The sequence below is a fragment of the Uranotaenia lowii genome, chromosome 3, assembly GCF_029784155.1.
Source record: "Uranotaenia lowii strain MFRU-FL chromosome 3, ASM2978415v1, whole genome shotgun sequence".
Taxonomy (NCBI): domain Eukaryota; kingdom Metazoa; phylum Arthropoda; class Insecta; order Diptera; family Culicidae; genus Uranotaenia; species Uranotaenia lowii.
The window spans coordinates 74,959,333-74,979,056 of NC_073693.1; the positions used below are offsets into that span (position 1 = coordinate 74,959,333).

Below are 19,724 nucleotides of genomic sequence, written 5' to 3' on the forward strand. Positions count from 1 at the left end.
CCAGGTTTTTTTTTTAAATTGCCCGGTTTATCCGGCCCGCATACGTGCTGAAAAAAATCTGGCAACCTTATTTTAGGAAATAATTTCAAAAAAAATTTTTTGAATGAAATGCAAAGAAAAACTTTCAATGTAAAAGAACTTTGTTATGAATAATTTTTTTTTATTCATGCATAAGTTGAGCCAAGCTATTTAGACAAAAATAAATCACCAAACCCTCCCCCTCCCCCCTCACTATGGTCCACAGAGTTAGCAAAACAAATTCTTAATGTGATATCCCAAAAGTTTGAGATCACCCCCTCAAAAATATGAAAATTTTGATCGGCCATATCTTAGCCATCTTATTACATATTGGAATTCCTTTGATTTCATTCAAGAGATCGAGAGAAAAACCTTCTTTGTATGTATTTGACAAAATGGTAATATTGAGTTTTAATGTGTTAAATTTAGCTTAAAATAGGGATATTTTTCAAAAACCGAACTTAAAATTCAAACGAATTTTAGATATTTTTGGATCATAAATTTCATCGTTTGGCATTTCAACAAAATTGTTAAATGAAATCAAGTTTTTTTTTTTAACTTTCTGCAGTAATGTCAATATTACTTGTACCTAATCATATTTTTAAAAAAAACTGTTGAATTTTACTTTTTTAGATCATGCATCATCATCATCATTAAAATAGTATTCCTTAATTGAATGAAGTATAATAAACCAAATCGGAATCAAATGTTTTCTTAAATGTAGGTTTGATAGTTAAAGTAAATTCGTTAGTAAAAAGAGGACCCAAAGAAAAGGTTCCAAAAATCCAATGTCTATTAAACAAATCTCTGTGCCGGAAATGTGCTGAAAAGTGTATTATGCCAAAGATGATATGTTTGAAAAAGCACTACTGGCATAAAGACTCGAGCTCCTAACCAAAATGATGCATGACCACTACATTCAAGCGAAACAAGAAAAACATTTTATGGGATTTTCATCCTATTGGATAATTCATCCCAGAAACAAGAATATAAAAATAACACAGTGCCGTAGGGAAGTGAGAATCGAACTCAGAACACCATTATTATCGTCTTACCAATCCGATATCTTAACCAGTGTACTAACTGAGCAGGATGGAGGACGAGAGATACCTGTTCACAAAAAACGCACAACGGTGGTGTAGAGAATAGATGAAATTAGATTAAAAACATACTGATATAAAATCACAAATATCATGCTCAACTAAGAATGGTTGGCAACAAACTTAAGATTGGGGTTTAAGTATTAACGTGTATACTCAGAATTTTCAGAGCGTGCAAAGAGGAGAGTCAGTTGTTCTTCGGCTATTGGAGATTACAGATGTGCTAGATAAAAATGTTGTGAGCTGCTTGGAAAAAGGATTAAACTGACATTTGGCCTCCTTTCAAGGTTGTCCTTTGTCTTGTAAAGGACATGGGGATAGGTAATCAAGAAAACGGGGAAGTGAATGCATTGAACGGGAACTGTGTTTTGCTTACTGCCTGTCTTACATACACACGCACAGCTGCTTTAGTCGGGCAGCTTGTCCGGTGGTTGTTTGCCAGTGGATTTAAATCAGTGGTTTTCAAACTTTTTTCACTCACCGCCCCCTTTTGCCAAATTTTCGAGCTCAACGCCCCCTGGGCAAATTTTTAGAAAATAAAAAAATGTTAATCTGGATCCTTGAAAAACAATTAGCTTTTGGCTTTATGTTGTTATGAAATTAACTCAAAATACATTAAAATTTATATGAGGCCCTCAGAGCCAAAGGGGTAGGGAATATCATAAATTTAAAAATCATTAATTTTAATTTTATAATGTGAAACGATTTTTTATTTGTCAAATTATATTTCGTGATTTTTTCAGAATTTTAGAATTTTATTTGCATACTATTTCGTCCGAATTTAATACAAACTTATTACCTGCTTTCCAGCCAGTGAAATAACGTAAAAAATAGTATCATTTCTTGATTTCTAAATTTGAGTCCTGTTCAAAGTTATGCAGCATTCATGTCTTTAAGTTTAAATTAGATTCTAATAACTGAATTCTGGCAATGTTTGCGATAACCGAATAGATTAAAAGTTTATCGATTGCGAATGGTACAATTGATTTTTTTTAACTGATTGAAATAAACATGTAAGAACCTAAAATAAAAATTCTGTTACCTAGAAAATTTTTCTCAAATTCTCTTTCCAAAAAGTCATCACTAAGTCACAGATGAAACCTTTTAAACAATTATTTTCATAGTTTTTTTTCTGCTTATCAGATTTATTTATATTAAAAATTATCAAGCCTTGCAATCTAAAATAAATCTTTTTAGTATATCTCAAAATAATCTTGCAAAACAAGATCAACATGTAGAGCGCATACAAAATCTATGACAGTATATAAAATTATTTGGATATATTTTTAGAAAAAAAAATGAGCAACTAGAACAAAAATTTGCATGCAGCTCTGTGAGATTTTCGATAATTTAGTCTTGAATCTTAATCCTAATTTTATCGTTTTGCATCGAGTTTACTCGTTGTTATTTAAAATCTAAGTTGATTTTATGATTTTTGAAAATGTGAATAACGACCTCACCGCCCCCCTGATTCCTTCCAACGCCCCCCAAATTTAAAAATTGAGCTCACCGCCCCCCTGGAAGTCTCTCGGACCACTTTGAAAACCACTGAGCCACTGATTTAAATAAAGGAATGTTGTTTTTGTTTTTGTTACATACACATGCACAGCGCTTGGTTCGATGGCGGCCTGGTGGAGGCCAGTAGTTATTTCCATACATCTTCGTCTTATGATGGGATAGGGATGGACGTGAAAAAGTTTTTATTTTTTTCCTTCAGTCATACGTACGCAATGCGGTTGCGCTGAGTGGTTAATGCCGGCGGTCGCAAATCGAATCATCCCCGGTCGCGTTCTTTTCTTATGCCATGACTGCAGGTGTAGGTGTAGAGAAAGTTCCGCAAAAAGATGTTTGTGAATCAACATGCTTTCCGATCTGAATACAAGGTTTGTCTTTGAATTTTAATTTAACTGTTAGCTAAAGCTAAAATTTGAAATGATATTGTTTTCTTTTTTCAGGACACCTTAAAAGGTATAACTCTTTGTGAAGCACTGTCGGATAAAGAAAGGGAATTTTTTCGTGTTTACAGTGAAAAATCCTATTTTAAAATTATTTAGAAATAAAGAATTAATTGATATGGCCGAACAAATTTTGCAAGCATTTTGCTGAAAATATCCCTTTATTCCTGTTTTCAAGTTTAAAAGAATCTAATTATAAATGAAAATCCTTGTTTTGATTATTTGCATCTAGTTCGAAATGAATTTACATACATTATCAAAATTTATATTTTGTTCACTAAAAGTTTCAGTTTTTAAAAATTTTTAGCTTCAATCGTTTTTGTCTTTGTGGTGTGATATTTTATGTCAAATGTGATGCTTCAGTTTTGTACATGCAATTTAAATTTACACTAAAATTTCAATAGCGTGTAAGATGTTTAACTGAAAACATAAGTTTTTGATGATTGTGTAGCTTTTTCAACATTGCTTTTGGATATTTTATACATGCTCCAAAATCATTTGAAAAAAAAATGAGTCTGTGTTTATTTCAATTATTAAAAAAAATTCGGCCTATTCGTCGAATACTTAGCTCAAATATTCGGTAAGCCGGTTTTTAAATAGGCGGTATACGAATATTCGGTCAGGCGAGTATTCGGTAAATCTCTACTAAATATGTTTATCTTCATACCTGAATGAATAAAAAAAAAAGTTGTTAAATCATATTAACATCAAGAAAAGTGTTTTTGAAACTTAATGAAAGATTTTTGCAATTTATGATGGGTCATACTGTATTTAATTAGCTTCAGGTTACGCTATTGCCCCCAAATACTCTTTCAAAATTATGCTCTTTTGGTAAAAAATGCTAATGCCTTCAAAAAAGATGTTAAAAATATTTGTCTGTCAAAATGAAAGGTCGTCAGTGAATGTCGTCGGCGCTAATGTTGACGAAAACTCCAGTTTGAGGATCGAGCGAAAATACTAAAACAACCTCATGAAATGCACCATTTAAATATGTGCTGTTTCAGTAGAGAGTCTAATTCGTTGATGTATTCACACATCGCCTTCCAGGAATATTCTATGCATATCGAAGTGTATGCAAAAGACTATCAATTAAGTCAAATTGAAATTTATGAACGTTCACTGGTGATCAATCAAAAAGCTCGTTTGTCTATTTTTTAATGTTGGAATACAAACATTAATTCAATTGTATAGGTTCTTCTATGTACAGAAAGAATTTCAACCAATTGCAAATTTATAGCCACTGAATTATTTGTTATGCTGAGCTTAGGAGTATGCACTACGCATTTCAAGTCTTTATTGAAATCATGGTAGAGCTCCGAACTTAACATTGAAAAAAAAGAAATGGCAATTTTGTTTTCGGATGTACAAGGATGATCAACAAATCTTGACGAGACAAAAAATAGTTTATATGGAGTCAAGAAAATCTTCCGTGAGTGAAAATTAGTGATTTTCGAAGCAATAAAGATAGTGATAAATGGAGTGTTTTAAATGCTGTACAAAAGCCTCTAAAACAAGTACAACTTCTACAATTAACACTTTTTTCTCTTAAGGTAGTTTTTTGGTCCCATATAAACTTTTTCCTCTCTCTTCGAGACCTCTCAAACCGTTATTGCAGATCTGTGTACACCGGGAAACAAAGGGTCATACGCATTTGCAGAATAGATTTAGTAATAGTATTTTCCGACGAAATTTCAAGATATGTTACCTACCTAAAATAGAAATTTTCTTATTTCTCTGGTTTGAGAAATTCTGATCAACGTTAACCCTTCAAAGTTCCGGCACATCTGAGAGGGTCCCAGCCGACCAAGCCGTAGTTGTGTTGTGACACTCAGCTTCAGCAGCATTTCTTATTCTCTCTGCCAATCCACTCGCACCCGGCTAATTTTAGGCCATTCGCAGGGGAACTTTCGATGCGACAACAAGCACCCGGGCCGCAAGTAGCTTAGTTTAGTCGGTTGCGCCCGCGCGCGCTTTTTTTGTCTCGAGGAAATTGAAAAATTCGCGACCCGCGATAAACTGCTTTGGCTGCCGGTGAAGGTCAGGATTGAATTTTTTTTCGGATTTCTTTCCTTAAAAAGTAAGAGAGGCTGTGATAAGACCCGAGAAGGTCAGTCGGCGGAATGCTTGTCGATGATTGATGGAGATGGTGTTTAGGGGCTGGGGGTTTGTGAAAAAAAAAACGGTTTTCTATCGTAGGAATACAGTCCTGCCAAGTTCATACAAGTGATTGATGGTTTCGGCCGACGCAAGTGATGTGAAATGATCTGAGCTAAATTTGCAGATAATTATTTCAGAGGGGAATTTTTCTAGTGGTTGGTGTTTTCAGTTTTTGTTCTTTATAGTAAATGTGTGTAAATGCTGTAAAATTCCATTCGCAAAAATTATCTCAGCTACAATCTAATATAGTGTTTCAACTTCGAGCACGCATTCTTTTCCGAGTGGTCTTTCTCCCAGTTAGTGCGGGTTCTGCAACGGGTCTAATTATACATTAATTAATTAATTACGCTAAATTTTGATAGCGCAGCGACCAACACAAAGTCATTTCGGGGTTTAGTGTCAGCACTGTCGGCAACTATTCGTTTTGGCAGATGACACTCAACCGAGTACGTTTCGGTGCGATGGGATGCAAACATCCGTCCGTCGCCGGACGCCAACGACAATTCGCAAAACAAGTGAGAAGCTGTTCCATGCCGTAAGGATCAACAACCACAGCTATCATATATGTTCAAACGAAAATCTCCGAATTCTGAAAGACGGCAGCAGACGCCAGTATAAAAACCCGAGAAGAATAACCGTTAGAAGAAATTTTCATTTCCATAAGAAAACCGATTTGTGATGTCAGCGTCGTCTACTACAAGTGTACAAGTTACTAAGTCGTCGAGGTGAAGGCATCTCGTCATTACCGTGGGGGGAAATGGCAGCCACAGCTTCTAAACAGAGCAATTTTATGCCGTTATGCTCCCGTGAAAATGACACCGACTGAAGAAAATTTCTCGATGGCGGCGACGAACGCGCAACCGTAATTTTGGTTAATCTCAAATAAGAATCTACGAGCGACGAAAAGTGCCAAAGTCAGGCGGTCAGTGCCCAAACAAAATTGAAAACCAACCCTCCCGGCAACGTTCCAGTTTATCATCAGAAGAGCAAAAAAAAAAGTTCACCATAAAACACGGGTGCGGAAAATTAACCAATTAAGAATCCTGTTCGACAAATGTGTATATTAGACCGCAATCAGTTATAGAGTCCCCCAGACATCTGTAAGGGAGGAAACAGTTTCCTGCTACATACCTACTTCTACATACTAGTTGCGGATCCATTGAATGTGAATTGCAATCGTTTCTAATTGCTGCATCGAGTCGACGAATGTAAATCATGTGTCAGCACAAGTGTTGCAGCTCCTACTCGAACTACTCCAATCGATGGCGGCGATGTAGTGCTGTTGGAAAAGCGTTGCTGCTTCTACCGATGCTGTTGTGCATTTTGGGTGAGTTTCGAATGAAAATATGATTCCAGCTCACTTGTGCCGTGCAATTGGTGGCGCCCTCTTCTTGTATGTAGAGGCGAGAGACATGCAAATTGCGAGTTCATTTGAAGACAATGACCGTGCACCGCGCAAACGAGTAAATAGTCGAGTAATTTCTTTCATGGCTTTCGGCAATTCGAGAGTCTGATGGGAATTTAACTTTCATACATTTAATGATCCGTTTGACAACAAAAAATACTCAAAACAATTCGAAACTGTCCAAAGCGAAGTTCATACAATTTACTTCTTGAACGAAGCCGCCTTTTAAATGGGATCGTGTTAATTTTAGCATTTAGGGAAAATAACTTATATTTAAAAATGAGGGGTGTTCGGATCAAAAAGTGATCGAAATAAATTGCGTGTAAATCGATCATTTGTTTATAAAAAATGAAAGTATCTTTCTTTTTGAAGTTCAATATGTATAAAAGACGTAATATACTCAGTTAAAACTCCGGCCGACCTAGACAAATTGGCGAGCCTTTCATCACACCTGCCATCAGATTTTGTACAGTCACCTTATCCACTTTCTTCGTCGTAGAACGGCATTTTTTTAACTGCTTCTCGCTGCTAACAGTTTTTAAGGTCTCCTTAAAGCTCTGTTAATCTATCGCTCAGTATTTTTTTTAGATTGGACGAAGTGTGTTGTGAGGGTTCTTATTCTTCGGCAAAACCTTAATGTTGTTAGCGGCATACCACTCCATGGTTTTTTTCCATAATGGCAGCATGCCAAATCCGGCCAAAACAGTAAATACAATACATTCTGAAGAAGACATTCTTTCACGTAAATTTCCTGTTTGACGGTCCTGGTTGCAACGAAAATGTCGCTTTTCTAGCCACATGTACAGAAAGCTTGCTAAACGAGATATTTCTTGGAAAACTTTGACAGATTGGTTGAAAATGTCTGCCACATTTCCCCTTCCGGTATCTGTATAATACTCTTGTCCAGGAAGCTGTCCGAAGTCTGCCTTAGCCTAGGTTTCGTCATCCATTACCACGCAATCAAACTTTATCAACAATGTCATATACAGCTTCCGAATTTGTGTTTTTGTCGTAAGGTTTTGCTTATCGTTGCGATTTGGAGTCACTATCTTTTTATAAGTCGATACCTACTCCAGGTCGTTTTCTAGCTTCATGCACGGTTATAGACAATATTCCCAACTTATTTGAGACATCTCGAACGAAGAGGTTGGGGTTGCGCTTGAAAGCTTTTTGATCCGAACACCCTTAAGGAACCAGAGACTTTCACGGAAAATAAAAAAAAAAGTTAAAATTTACCGAGAAGTGAGGTGATTTTTTCGAGAAAAAAGGTAAATTTTACCTTTTTTGAATCCACCTAGAAAAAAGGTAAATTTTACCTTTTTCACATTCATCTAGCAAAATACAAAATAATGCCATTTTCCCATTCACTGATATGAAAGGTTGGTTTGATTGGTTTTTTCAATAAAAATAAAAACAAAATTCATTAAAAGATTGATTTTTATTTTAAATACATATGGAATTTTACCTTATACCAAAACTTCCTTCCTGAACGACCAAACAGCTTAACCTCAATAAACCGGTTCGGCAAATAATTAGTTTTTTTCGAGATGAGTTGTACCGTTTTGTGTAGCTCAATCCAGCTCAACTTCACCTCGCTACGAGGTAAGTTTTACCTTATTTGGATTTACCTTTTTTCTAGGTGAATTATACATTTTTATTCAGCTCAATTCAGGTGAACTTTACCTCGCTACGAGGTTTCAATTACCTTTTTTCTCGGTAAATTAAACCATTTTCCAACCTCGATTCAGGTATTTTACCTCGCTATGAGGTGAGTTTCACCTCGAAGAGGTAAAAGTTTTCTTTTTGGCTTTCACGAGCGTTCACCTTGCTATCTCGGTAAATTTTACCTTTTTATTTTTTTCATGTTTGTTTGAATATTTGAAATATTGAGCCCAAATGTCAGCTTATCAGCCCAAATGCGTTCATGTACACAGAAAAAAATAATGACTATTACGTGTCATTGAAAATGGTTGCCTTAAAAATAAAGCAATCTGTAATGAAAAAAACCTGTGATTTTCAAGTAAAACATCTGAAATTTATAAGAAATTCATATTATATTACAGCAAATGTCCTGTAACAGAAAAGAGCATGTCATTTGCCGTATTTTTACAGGTCGGAAAAATATTACGTGTAGTTGAATAACGTATAGTCCAATAATTTTCAATTGCATATTGGAAAATTCATTTAAAAAGGAGAAACGTCAGCATAAGCGCGCAATTTGTTTTAATTGGGTTCGTTAGTGTTGTTTATCTTTTGCGACTACTTCGTCAAATCAGAACCGCTTGATTAAAATAAAATTGTGTCGCTAAACCGCAGCAATAGAACCATCAGCCTTCGAGGCTCCTCCTTGGGAGCATCGTTTTGTTGTTTTCGGTCGACGTATTATGCAGTGAACACCTAGTATCCCCCGTTTGCTGACGCAAACTGACCATCAGGTGAGCGTATTAATTATATTGGTAATGCACGAAATTAATGTGAAACATAAAACTTTTCCAACAGCACGAAAAATTGCGACGAAAGTCCGAGGATGACAAGCTTAGCATCGACAGATGGCACTGGACAAGCGTGTTCCTTTCAAGCACTGTTCCTCTTATCTTTTGCAAAATTTTTCGTAGGTTTAATCGACAAACTGTTATTGAATAAAATAAAAAAAATGAAACAAGACGAAAAGTATCCACTTTTAATTTTCTTATATTTATTTGATCCGAAAAAAAATCCAATTGGAAAAAGCTGAAATTACAATTTCAAATAGCAGGCCTGTGATTTTAAACGAACCTGTATTGGTGCGGGACACTGAAAAATATCCTACACGTAATTTTTTTTCGACCTGTAAAATTACTGTAAGTATCCTGCTTTTTTTTTTGTTACAGGACATTTGCCGTAATTTTACAGAAGTTAATTTTTGCTGTGTAGGATGTAAAGATGGATTCTATCAGTGAGTTAATCAATTTTTCTAGGTGATAGTAGGTGTAGTACACAGCAAAAATTATTTCCTGTAAAATTACGCAAATGTCCTGTAACAAAAAGGAGCAGGACATTTACCGTAATTTTACAGGTCGAAAACATGATTACGTGACATTAAATTTTCAGTGTACAACTTTTTTACAGGACATTTGCTTTAATAATAAATGAATCTTCGTTAACTGTCAAGGAAAACAATTTAAAATTACAGGTTTTGTTAATTACATTAAATTTATATCAAAGGTTTCTTAGACGAGCATAGTTTAGGTTCATATTTTTATGTAATAGTCACGAGCCCCTCTCAATTTAGGGGCGACAACCATATCAAAATATAATACCACATAACTTGAATAACTTCACTCACACTAATTTTGAATAAAATAAGGACATACTCAGCATTATTAATAAAAGGTGCCAGGGGTGCCATACAAAAACAATGTAAAAACTATTCAACACGAGGCATTTTACGTGATCTATGTGAATTAACATTTAATAAAATTATTTGTAAACTATAAAAAAAAACTTGGTACATTCTCAAGTTTTGACTAAACAAGAATATTTATTTAACTTTATATAAATCCTCAGAGCTAAAGCTGAATGCAAACATGTTCAATTTTGAGGTAACTCTCTAGAAACCAATGTATGTATTCTCACGCAAATATTCACAGAAACTTAGTTTTATGATTACAAATAAGTTGTGTTATACGAAATATTTTATGGATGAGAGAAATTTTTTGACAGTTTTTCCAAAAATTTGATAACTACTAGGACTAGGAAACTTAAATTTCAGTACTTTTTTGATTGTAGTTTTTACATATTTCATTCAAATTATTCTTAGTTTTGAAACAGAGCTATATTTTTATTTAGTTTTGGTGGTTAAAATTAGCCCAAAGGAACTACAACTTTTTGAAAAAAAAATGAAACATTGCGCAATAGGAAAACTTTAAAGCACGTTTTCTCGAATTAAGAAATTAAAGTAAGGTTGCCAGAATTTTAAGCGCGCATATCCAGGTGGCAAAATCTGGAGTTTGATTTATAATTTATTCATCCCAAAAACCGAGCAATATTTGGCCAAATTTGGTCAAAATTCAGGAATTATTCAACAAAAAAAAGCTCTTAGAACTTATTTTTTTATCAAAACACATCAGCAGATTTATAACCGTATTTGAGGCTTCGAAAAAACCGGTTATGATTATTTTGATAAAACTCTATCAAAAAATTTAGTTTTGGACGTTAAAATCAAAACAATTGCGAGAATGCCAGAGCGTCCTACAAAACAGGTGTTCGAATCCAGCGAATCTGGTAGGCACCTGACAAGCAGGAGCGCAACGAACGAACTGATTAGACTAAGGTTGCCAGATTGCCCGGTTGGGGCAAAATTTGGGAACTGTCCGGCTCGACAGGATTGCCCGGATTTCATTGGAAAAGCTCGGATTTTGCCCGGATTTATTCATATTATCAGGCAAATCAAACAAATAAAAAACAAATTATATTGTTTTTTTATTTATGCCTCCAAAACGAAATTTTTTGAACAAAAAAAATACGATCTAAAATCTGGCGATAAGTTTAAATGACATTTTTTTTTTGAGTTTTGCTGAGTTATTTCTTGGTGTTTTGTTGACAAAATTTGTGTAGTGTTATTGCATCAATTGTTGAAAAAATTTAATTTTGCAACGAGTTGCATTCACTATTGTTTGCAATGCCGGAAATCAATTTATTTTACCTCAAAAAACGGTTTCGAGTTTCTCTGTCAAAAAAAAAACATTGTCAAAAAATGGAAATTTTGGACACTGTTGTATCTGTTGTTGTTGTATCGAAAAATACAACTTTTCGAATCAGTTATTTTCGGTAAGAAAAGTAAGCCAAAATCAAATTTCTTTTTAAAACACAAACTTTTTAGTACGGTGCTCAAAAAAAATATTTGTTTAAATTTAAAGAAAATCCAGTTTTGGCATGAAAAGAATCATTAACGCTTTTATAAAGTAAGAGGGCATCAGAGGCATCCCATAAACATCAAATGTAAAATACGTATTTTCAAGTAATTTTAATCTAACTTTGTTCACAAACAAGTTAATTTATTGTAATCATGAAGAATTGTTTGGTGTTATGAACATAAAAATGATCATTTTTGCACTTATATTCATAACCATTTTTATTTGAACGATTCTTGATTGACATGAGATAATTCATTGGACTGAAACTTCACACCTATTAGGGGAGGGCTCCTATACAAAATAAATGTAAAATACGACACAACTTTAACTCGAGAATTCATTCAGATTTATTCAATGGAGTGCGGTTGGAATCAAATTTAGAGAGAAAATATTTTGCAAATAAGCCGTTTAAAATCTTTCCTTTTTTTTTTTAAATATAAATATATAATAAATATAAATAAAAAAGTGTGAAAACGGTTAAGTTGAGCATAAAAATATATTCGGGAAAATTGAACACGGTGTACAACATATTTGAAAAATAAGTGTATACATCTCCCACTTTTTTTTTAATAACTAGGCACTGTGAAAATTCGATTCTTATGAAATGATTGTTGTATTGTTGTTAGTACAATACCAGAACTTAATTTTAACGTAATATTTTGATTATATGATTGTTAAATTGAAAACATGTCGTTTGCTGTATTCAAAATTATAACTTAACGGGCTTATGTGTGCAAAATAATATAACAAAATAAATATTCCATTGAATATTTAAAAAAATTAAATTTTCGCATTATATGTATTACAATAATATAAAGCTGTTGGTCATAGGGCGGTTCAATATTAATGTAAATATCCTTATTATAATACAATTCCCACCTCGGTACTGGGTGTTTAAAAATGATAATCTTATGTTGTCCACGTCATTTATTAAGTTTGTAAAGCCTAAATCGGCTAAGACGGCGTATGTCTTTTATATTTTGATCTTTACCCGATAAAGTGAAAAAAAATATCAAAGCACAATTTTTAAAAAGAACTTCAAGCCCCTTTCGTTTTTGGCAACACGCTCGAAAACTACATACTTAAAACAATACATTGCAATACCAGCTTTTTTCGAATGCAAACCGCTTTGTTTCAGTTTTTTTATGGCATTTCAGATAGGTTGATATAGGCTAAAAGAATCTCAACTATTTTTCTTTTGCTAGAAAATGGTTCTCTTTGACTCACCAAGCATTATTTACATCCAAACAATATCGTCTCTAAAAGTTTAATCACGATATTTATTTTCTTAGGTCGCGTTAATGCTAACGGATAATGGCTAACGGCCGTTGTTTATTTAGATTGGATTTCAGCTGTACAATAGGTTTGATTTTCGATGCGCAACTGGTGACATTCCGTTAGATGATTTCACCAAACCTCTCTCATTTCTTCTCACCATAAAATTCAATCCGCTGCCCAGCTCAGGCTGCAGCTCATCTCTCGGTGGAAACCATGTGACAGTCATCCGGCACCGGAATTCGGACATTCAAAACTCGACTTGTGTTTTGACGATTGCCAAGCAATCCCCTTGCTCTGTTTAGTGGGTCCCCGGGTGGAAAACCTTCAGAACCGCACATTTTTGGTTCATTGGCATGTTCAGACGAGGAAAGCTGCAGGTCTCGTGAAGAAACGATACAAAAATTGCCAGTCCAATCGACGGCAGCGTTTCGTCACCCAGAAGTGTCGACTCACAGGAAACAGATATTTAAGCTCTCGCCACGTTCATTCGGAAAAACGGAGCATCCGCCTGACTGAGCGACCATCATCCGGCCTGGCCAAATGGGGAGTGGTTTCAATAATTGCACAGTAATGATCAACCTTCTGTTGTATTTTGCGCACAGCCTGGGATTGCTTGGAGCAAATGAAGGGGAAAATTGGCTGTGAAATTTTTCTTCAAACAGAAAGTGTGCTTCGAATTCGATTTAGGGTGACCAAAACTTGAATAAAACCTGAAAATAATTACGTGCAAATTTCTCTCATGAACACAGAAATATGCTTTATTTCATTTAGATGACTTAGGTCACATTTGTTTAAATTTGATGGTAACCTTGGCAAACAAGACCAGATGTCAAGCAACACAACAGGTCACATCCGTACGAATAACCGTTCCTCGAAATAGCACAGCAATAATCGGAAGGGATGGTCCCACTCATTCACGGATGAAAGTTAAAGAATTTTACGGCTGCGAAGACAAACGAAAAGAATCAATTTTCTGTTTTGTTTATTACACCGATTTCATTCGCGCGCTCGTATCGGTCTTTATTGGGTCACATGGATCTTATTTCCACTAATCCCCTTCGAAAAATCCACCCAAACACACACCGGGTGGAACAATTTGTGGAAATGTTTACGAACCCACTACCTATATTCTTCTCTCCATTCTAGCCTAGTAGCTTAAAGGTAATGCAACTGGTGGGGAAAGATTCTACAAATGCGATACAAATTTTCGTACCTCGCCGTAGCAAGAGGAATGGCATTTCGCGTAATCTTTCATGGTGGCTTGCTTCATACATTTTACGTTAATTTATTTCAAACGATGCACGGAATGAAAGTATGCCTCCCGGAAAATATGGTTTAAAACGACGAAAAAATGCAACCTACGAGAGCTGGTACAGTGCAAGAGTGCAACGAAGCTGCTGAATTATAAATCAATTCAGGTTCGAAGCAGCATATTTGGAATTCGGCGACCGAAGGCAGTTCAGGATGATTCATATTTCATAATCTATTGAGCATAGTCAAATTGGTTGTTTATTTTTAAATTTGGTATTGAATCGATTACATTGAATAATTTATCGATGAAGCTTGCTTAAAAATTGTCACTGCTTTTTAAATTTCTCGTAGCCACGATTCCTGGCAAAAAGTCAAGCATTGGAACAATGTGCTTTGAACTAGCGATTTGCAATAGTTATAATCTAATAAGTTGTCACAAAGTAAAACGTGCTTTATTTAGAACTAGCTGACCCGGTGTGCTTTGCGACCCCTTCCATGTAAAAAATTAGGTGCGTTAAAATTATTATAATTTAATACATACTTTTTTTTAATTTAAAAAAACGAACACATAGGATCTCAGTGAAACTATTTCTTTCAAAAGATCTAAGTTTTACTGAAGACTAAAGCATACCGTAAACTGGGGGAACTTTGATCACCGGAGCAACTTCGATCACCATGAAATTTTAGAAGATAATCATCATAACTAAGTAAAAAGTTAAAATATCTGAAAACCCTTTAACTACGTTTGAAAGCCTTTAAATTGAGTTACAAATAAGCTAAATTTGGTTTTTATTAGAAGATTTTTGTTATTACCTAAAATCAAGGCCGTGCGAACGGGAAGGGGGGAGGGTTAATGGTTTAACCACCCCCCCCCCCCCATGAAGATTTTTTCCGAGTAAAATTTTCGAAGTAGTAAAGAGAAATTACTTGATCTTAAAAGGTGTTAAAAAGTGTTAACAAGTGTGTTAGAAATTTTTCTCGCCTCCGGCGGAAATTATTCTTCAATCACCCTAGGCTAGAGACATTTTATTTAACGAGTTCACGAATTGAAACTAATTTTTAATTGTAAATTTAGATTTAAAATTCAATCAACCTTTTGCATTTCAACTCTAAACTTGGCATACAAAAACCCTACCTCGCCTTTAGAATAGGTTTTTATTCAGAAGTGTTACCAAACAAATTCAGAAACCATTCATTTTATTTCCAAAATTAATTCATCGAATACTAATTTTATACATCAAAATCTAAAACCTAATATCTCCAAGTAACATATAAAGTTTTTAAGCAGGCTTTCAGACCAAGTTTAGGCTTCATAAGAGGCTTAAAAAGTATTAAACAACTATCGGTTTTACTTGGGATTTTCTACTTTATTACTAAAAATTTTGATTTGTAAAAAATGTGCTGATATGAAATATTATTTATCAAACAAATTGGAGTCTCAATTTTATTATGTGTTCCTTGTTGAATTTTAGATATTTTTGAAGCAAAAATCCTATCGTTTTGCAAGTTTTTACAATTTTTTAAAAATAAATTCGTTTTTTTTATTTATTCAGTACATTCAGTACAGTATACTTGTAATGATATCTTACCAAATTTTTATAAACTGCAGAATTTAACTTTTTAAGATCATGCATCATCATTTATGAAATATTATTCCTTAATTGAATTAAATGGGTATAATAAACAATTTAAGAATCAGATTTTTTCTGTAACCGTAAATTTGTTACATAATCAGATATCAATGATTGATTCCACTAAGAACTGATACATTTTAAAGCTCCATATCACCAAAACGCAAGGTGATAGACAAAATTTGACAAAAAATCGAGTTCAGGACGCATAATCTACTAAATCAATCATTCAATTATACACCAAAATGCTGTTATCAATTTAATTTTTTTTTTTATTTTTTTTTTAATAATAAGACGAGTTTATTGAAAACAATTGTTCTAAAATGTTAAAAAAACACATCTTTTTCATCGTCATACTTTGTTTTAATTTTCAAATAAATTTACCGAATTTTGAAGTTTAACTATTTAAATGATATGAAATATTTTTCATAAGTTTGTCTTTCTTTATCTTAATTTTTGTGTTCTGAAAACATCATCTTCTGCCTTGGAAACTTATTTTTTCATAAGAAAAACAGAGTTTCCATCTTCTGTCTTTTTCAGGACCGAATATTCCAATTAATTGCGACAAAGTATTCAGATCTTGAAATTTTAAACTTTAAAACCTTCGATTGAAAGTTTATCAACAATTCTCTTATTTTCATTATACTAAGTCATGTGTTTTAACTTTTAATCGACTGTGATTTTTTTAATTTATCTTATCTATAATTCATAGTAGCAACTTTAAAGTTAAATTTAAAGGCGCAATGTTAACTACATTTGTTATATCTTTGTGCTTTCAGTGTTTTCAATTGAACTTGTAATTCATCATTTTCATTTTTATTTTATCAGATCATTTCCCAATCTGTAATTTGTCAGTATAATTGAATATGTTGGAATATAAATATTAAGTTATTATTTTGAATTCCTGAACTATTTTAGCGTTTTATTAAAATAATTTAACGAATTTTCATATAAAAAGGGTTTTATTTTTGACTTTGATCACTGGCAGTCTTGAAATAAAATGTAATATTTTCTTTTCTTTGTCAAATAAAATTCAATTAATAACTATCAAATAATTTCCCCAAAGCTTTAATATATATTTTGATTTGCATTCTTTTTCTGGTGTTTCGTAAATATTTATTTCAAATTTGAAAACTAAACTCCAAAGAATTTATTTTTAATCAAATTTCTAGTGCAGAACAAGGAAAATCATTTTGTATAATTTATCAATGACTTATCGGTAATAGAATTGATTTGTAACATTCATTCTGATTCATTTTCAAAATGGTAATTAATTTTATCAGTAAAATTTATAATTTATTTAGTTTGTTTTTATTTTTGGTTAAATTTGAATTTTCCGCCGCACATGCCATTAAAATTATAATCAAATTTGAATTTCGAAACCCCCCCTCCCCCATGGACGGGTCCTTCGCACGGGCCTGCCTAAAATGTAATTTTAAAATCTTAAAAAAACTGGTTTTTCAAAGGGTCACAAACAAACATCTTTCCTGATTAAATTTAAGATTTAGGACAAATGGGTTGTTTTATGTGAAAGCTCAACTTTTTTCTTTGTTTAAGTTTAGTTAAGTGTTATTTTTATGGACATTTGGTGATAATTTTTGGATATTGAAAAAAAAACGACGATTTCCCATGAAAAAGCCCGTAAAGTAATAATGGCTAAAAACCCTATAAAATGGTTAAATTTGAAGAAAAATTAACAAGCGAACAGTGCGAGTATCTAGGGAATTGCATGGAGGCAAAATTTCATTTGTTTTTGAGACCGAAGTTATCCCGAAACTCTAAATCTGGTTTTGTAACAAACATTTTATTATAGCCACCAATGTCGTTTGAATTTACTGCTAACAATGATCATGTCTTAAACTCCTCACATCAGTAAGTTTTTAAAATATTTAAGGTTTTACGGAAAAGCAACCCCTTCCAAAATGATCAAAAATGAATGAAAGAAGTTATCAAAGTTCCTCAAATTTACGGTACATATTTCAAGGGTTTTAATGGCTAGTAGCGTACTGATGCTAACACCACCAGCTAACAGAAAGAGTGCTATGTGTGCCGTGACCGAGACTCAATCTCATGACCTCTGGCTTAGAAGACTTGAACGCTACCCTCTAGGCCATGGTCGGTGGTTTAATTTCAACATTATTTAAAGCAAACTACTTTTAATGGCATCTGAGCATGTTTGGAGTAAAAATATCACTTTATAGCTTGAAGAACCCTTAATAAAAAAAAGAGGGATCTACAATACAATAACACTAAAACACTATGACATTGTTGTTAATAATATGTATGATATAGATATATTTATTGAATATGAGGGTCTTTTTTCATTTAAATGGAAAGCGTCTATCAATACAATATATCATCCAATTTGGTTTAAACTTGTTTGATAATTCAAAATATCGTCTCATTAAGTCAAAACGCTTAAAATTTTCTATTTTCACCAATTATTCTTCGGGGATTTTTCAAATTTTGCCATATTTTTTATTAACTTTGTATGAGAGACCCCCCCCCCCCTCCTTTTAGATTTGGAGGGGCTTGAAACTATTATGAAAACCATTTTCGGTCTCGAAAACGGCTACACACCAAATTTCACGTTGATCGATTCAGAAGTTTCCGAAAATTGTTCAAATTGCGTACAATTTCTGGTAATTTTGTATGAAAGCCCCTGTTTTGAGGATTTGAATGTGTTTGAAAATATTATAGAGACTATTCCTGGTCTCGAAAAGGACTAAACTCCAAATTTCACGATGATCAGTACAATAGATTCCGATAATTGTTCGAATTGTGTCAAATCATTGTTAATTTTGTAAGGGAGCACCCCTTCTTTGAATTTGGAGGGGTTTCAAAGTATTATAGAAATAATTCCCGGTCTCGAAAATGGCTACACATCGAATTTCATATTGATCGGTTCAGTAGTTTACGAAAAATGATCGAATTGTGTCAATTTTTTGTTAATTTTGTATAGGAGCTCCTCTTTTTTGGATTTGGAGGGGTTTGAAAGTATTTTGAAAACCATTCCCAGTCTTGAAAATGGCTACACACCAAGTTTTGCGTTGATCGTTTCAGTTGTTTCTGAAAATTGTTAGAATGATGTAATATTTTTATTAATGTTGTATGGGGCCCCCCTTCCTTTAAGTCGGAGCCGTTTGAAGGCATTTTAGGAACCATCTCCTGCCCGCTCCTGGTGAACGGATATGGAAGTTCTTGGCGCCCACGTGTCGGGAGTTTTGTCAGCTTTACGTATGTAGGTATTTTTGACATTCCGCAAATCGACTGTACTTTGTAAACAATCAACATGGAAGCCGAAAGAAGGGAAAAATTGTGAACAGTTATTTGGAAAAGGCATTGTGGTCTGCATCTAGGCTAGCTAAACAGCAGAAAATTTCGTATGGCACGTCATCAAACAGTATAAGAGCAAGTTCACTGATGTTGGGAAAAAGTGGTAGAAATTTTGACATTTTGAAAATTTTACCATGCAAAAATGTTTTCAAGATCATGGGGCGTTGTATTTTTTTACAACACTGTTTCTATTTCAGCCGTATGTGATAGAAATATTGCTATTTTTGCATCACAGCATGCGAAAATACAACACGTGTTGTAAAATAACTAGAAGGCCACAGATCTTGAAAATATTTTTGCATGGCAAAAATATCAAAATGTCAAAATTTCTACCACTTTTTTCCAACACCAGTGAACTTGCTCTAAGGAAACATTGAAAAAAGGAATTACATGTTTGTATCAATGAAGATGAAAAAGGAAACTCTCATGCAAAATATATGTACAATATTTCTAAACTTCCGAGTGTTCAATTGTCGTCAAATCAACCTATTTACGCAGAGTCTGACCAAAAAAATTAAAATCTTTTATTAGCTGACCGAAAATTGGTAAATTGCAACAGCCCGAATTTCCACCAACAGAGCTTCACAAATGTCTAAACGAAAGAATAATGCGATGTTTGCGAGTTTTTCACGGTTGCAGATACCTTACAGATGTACAGATGTAAGGGAGGGTAGAAAAAAGTGGGTGGAAAACAACAA

General features: G+C 33.7%; 1 protein-coding gene across 5 annotated transcripts in view; it reads left to right on the top strand.

Moving 5' to 3' along the window:
- The first annotated feature begins 4,974 nt into the window (after positions 1 to 4,974).
- The window catches only part of LOC129757068 (zwei Ig domain protein zig-8-like), a 49,881-nt gene continuing 35,131 nt past the window's right edge, over positions 4,975 to 19,724 (top strand). Inside the window, exons 1-2 of one of the 5 annotated variants that reach the window (XM_055754188.1) lie at positions 4,975 to 5,110; positions 5,598 to 6,557. In XM_055754188.1, coding sequence (XP_055610163.1) covers positions 6,446 to 6,557 — 112 coding nt within the window. In that variant the 5' untranslated portion in view covers positions 4,975 to 5,110; positions 5,598 to 6,445. Of the gene's footprint in view, positions 5,386 to 5,592; positions 6,558 to 19,724 lie in introns of all 5 variants that reach the window. The other 4 variants (XM_055754187.1, XM_055754183.1, XM_055754184.1 and 1 more) reach the window with 4 other exon arrangements.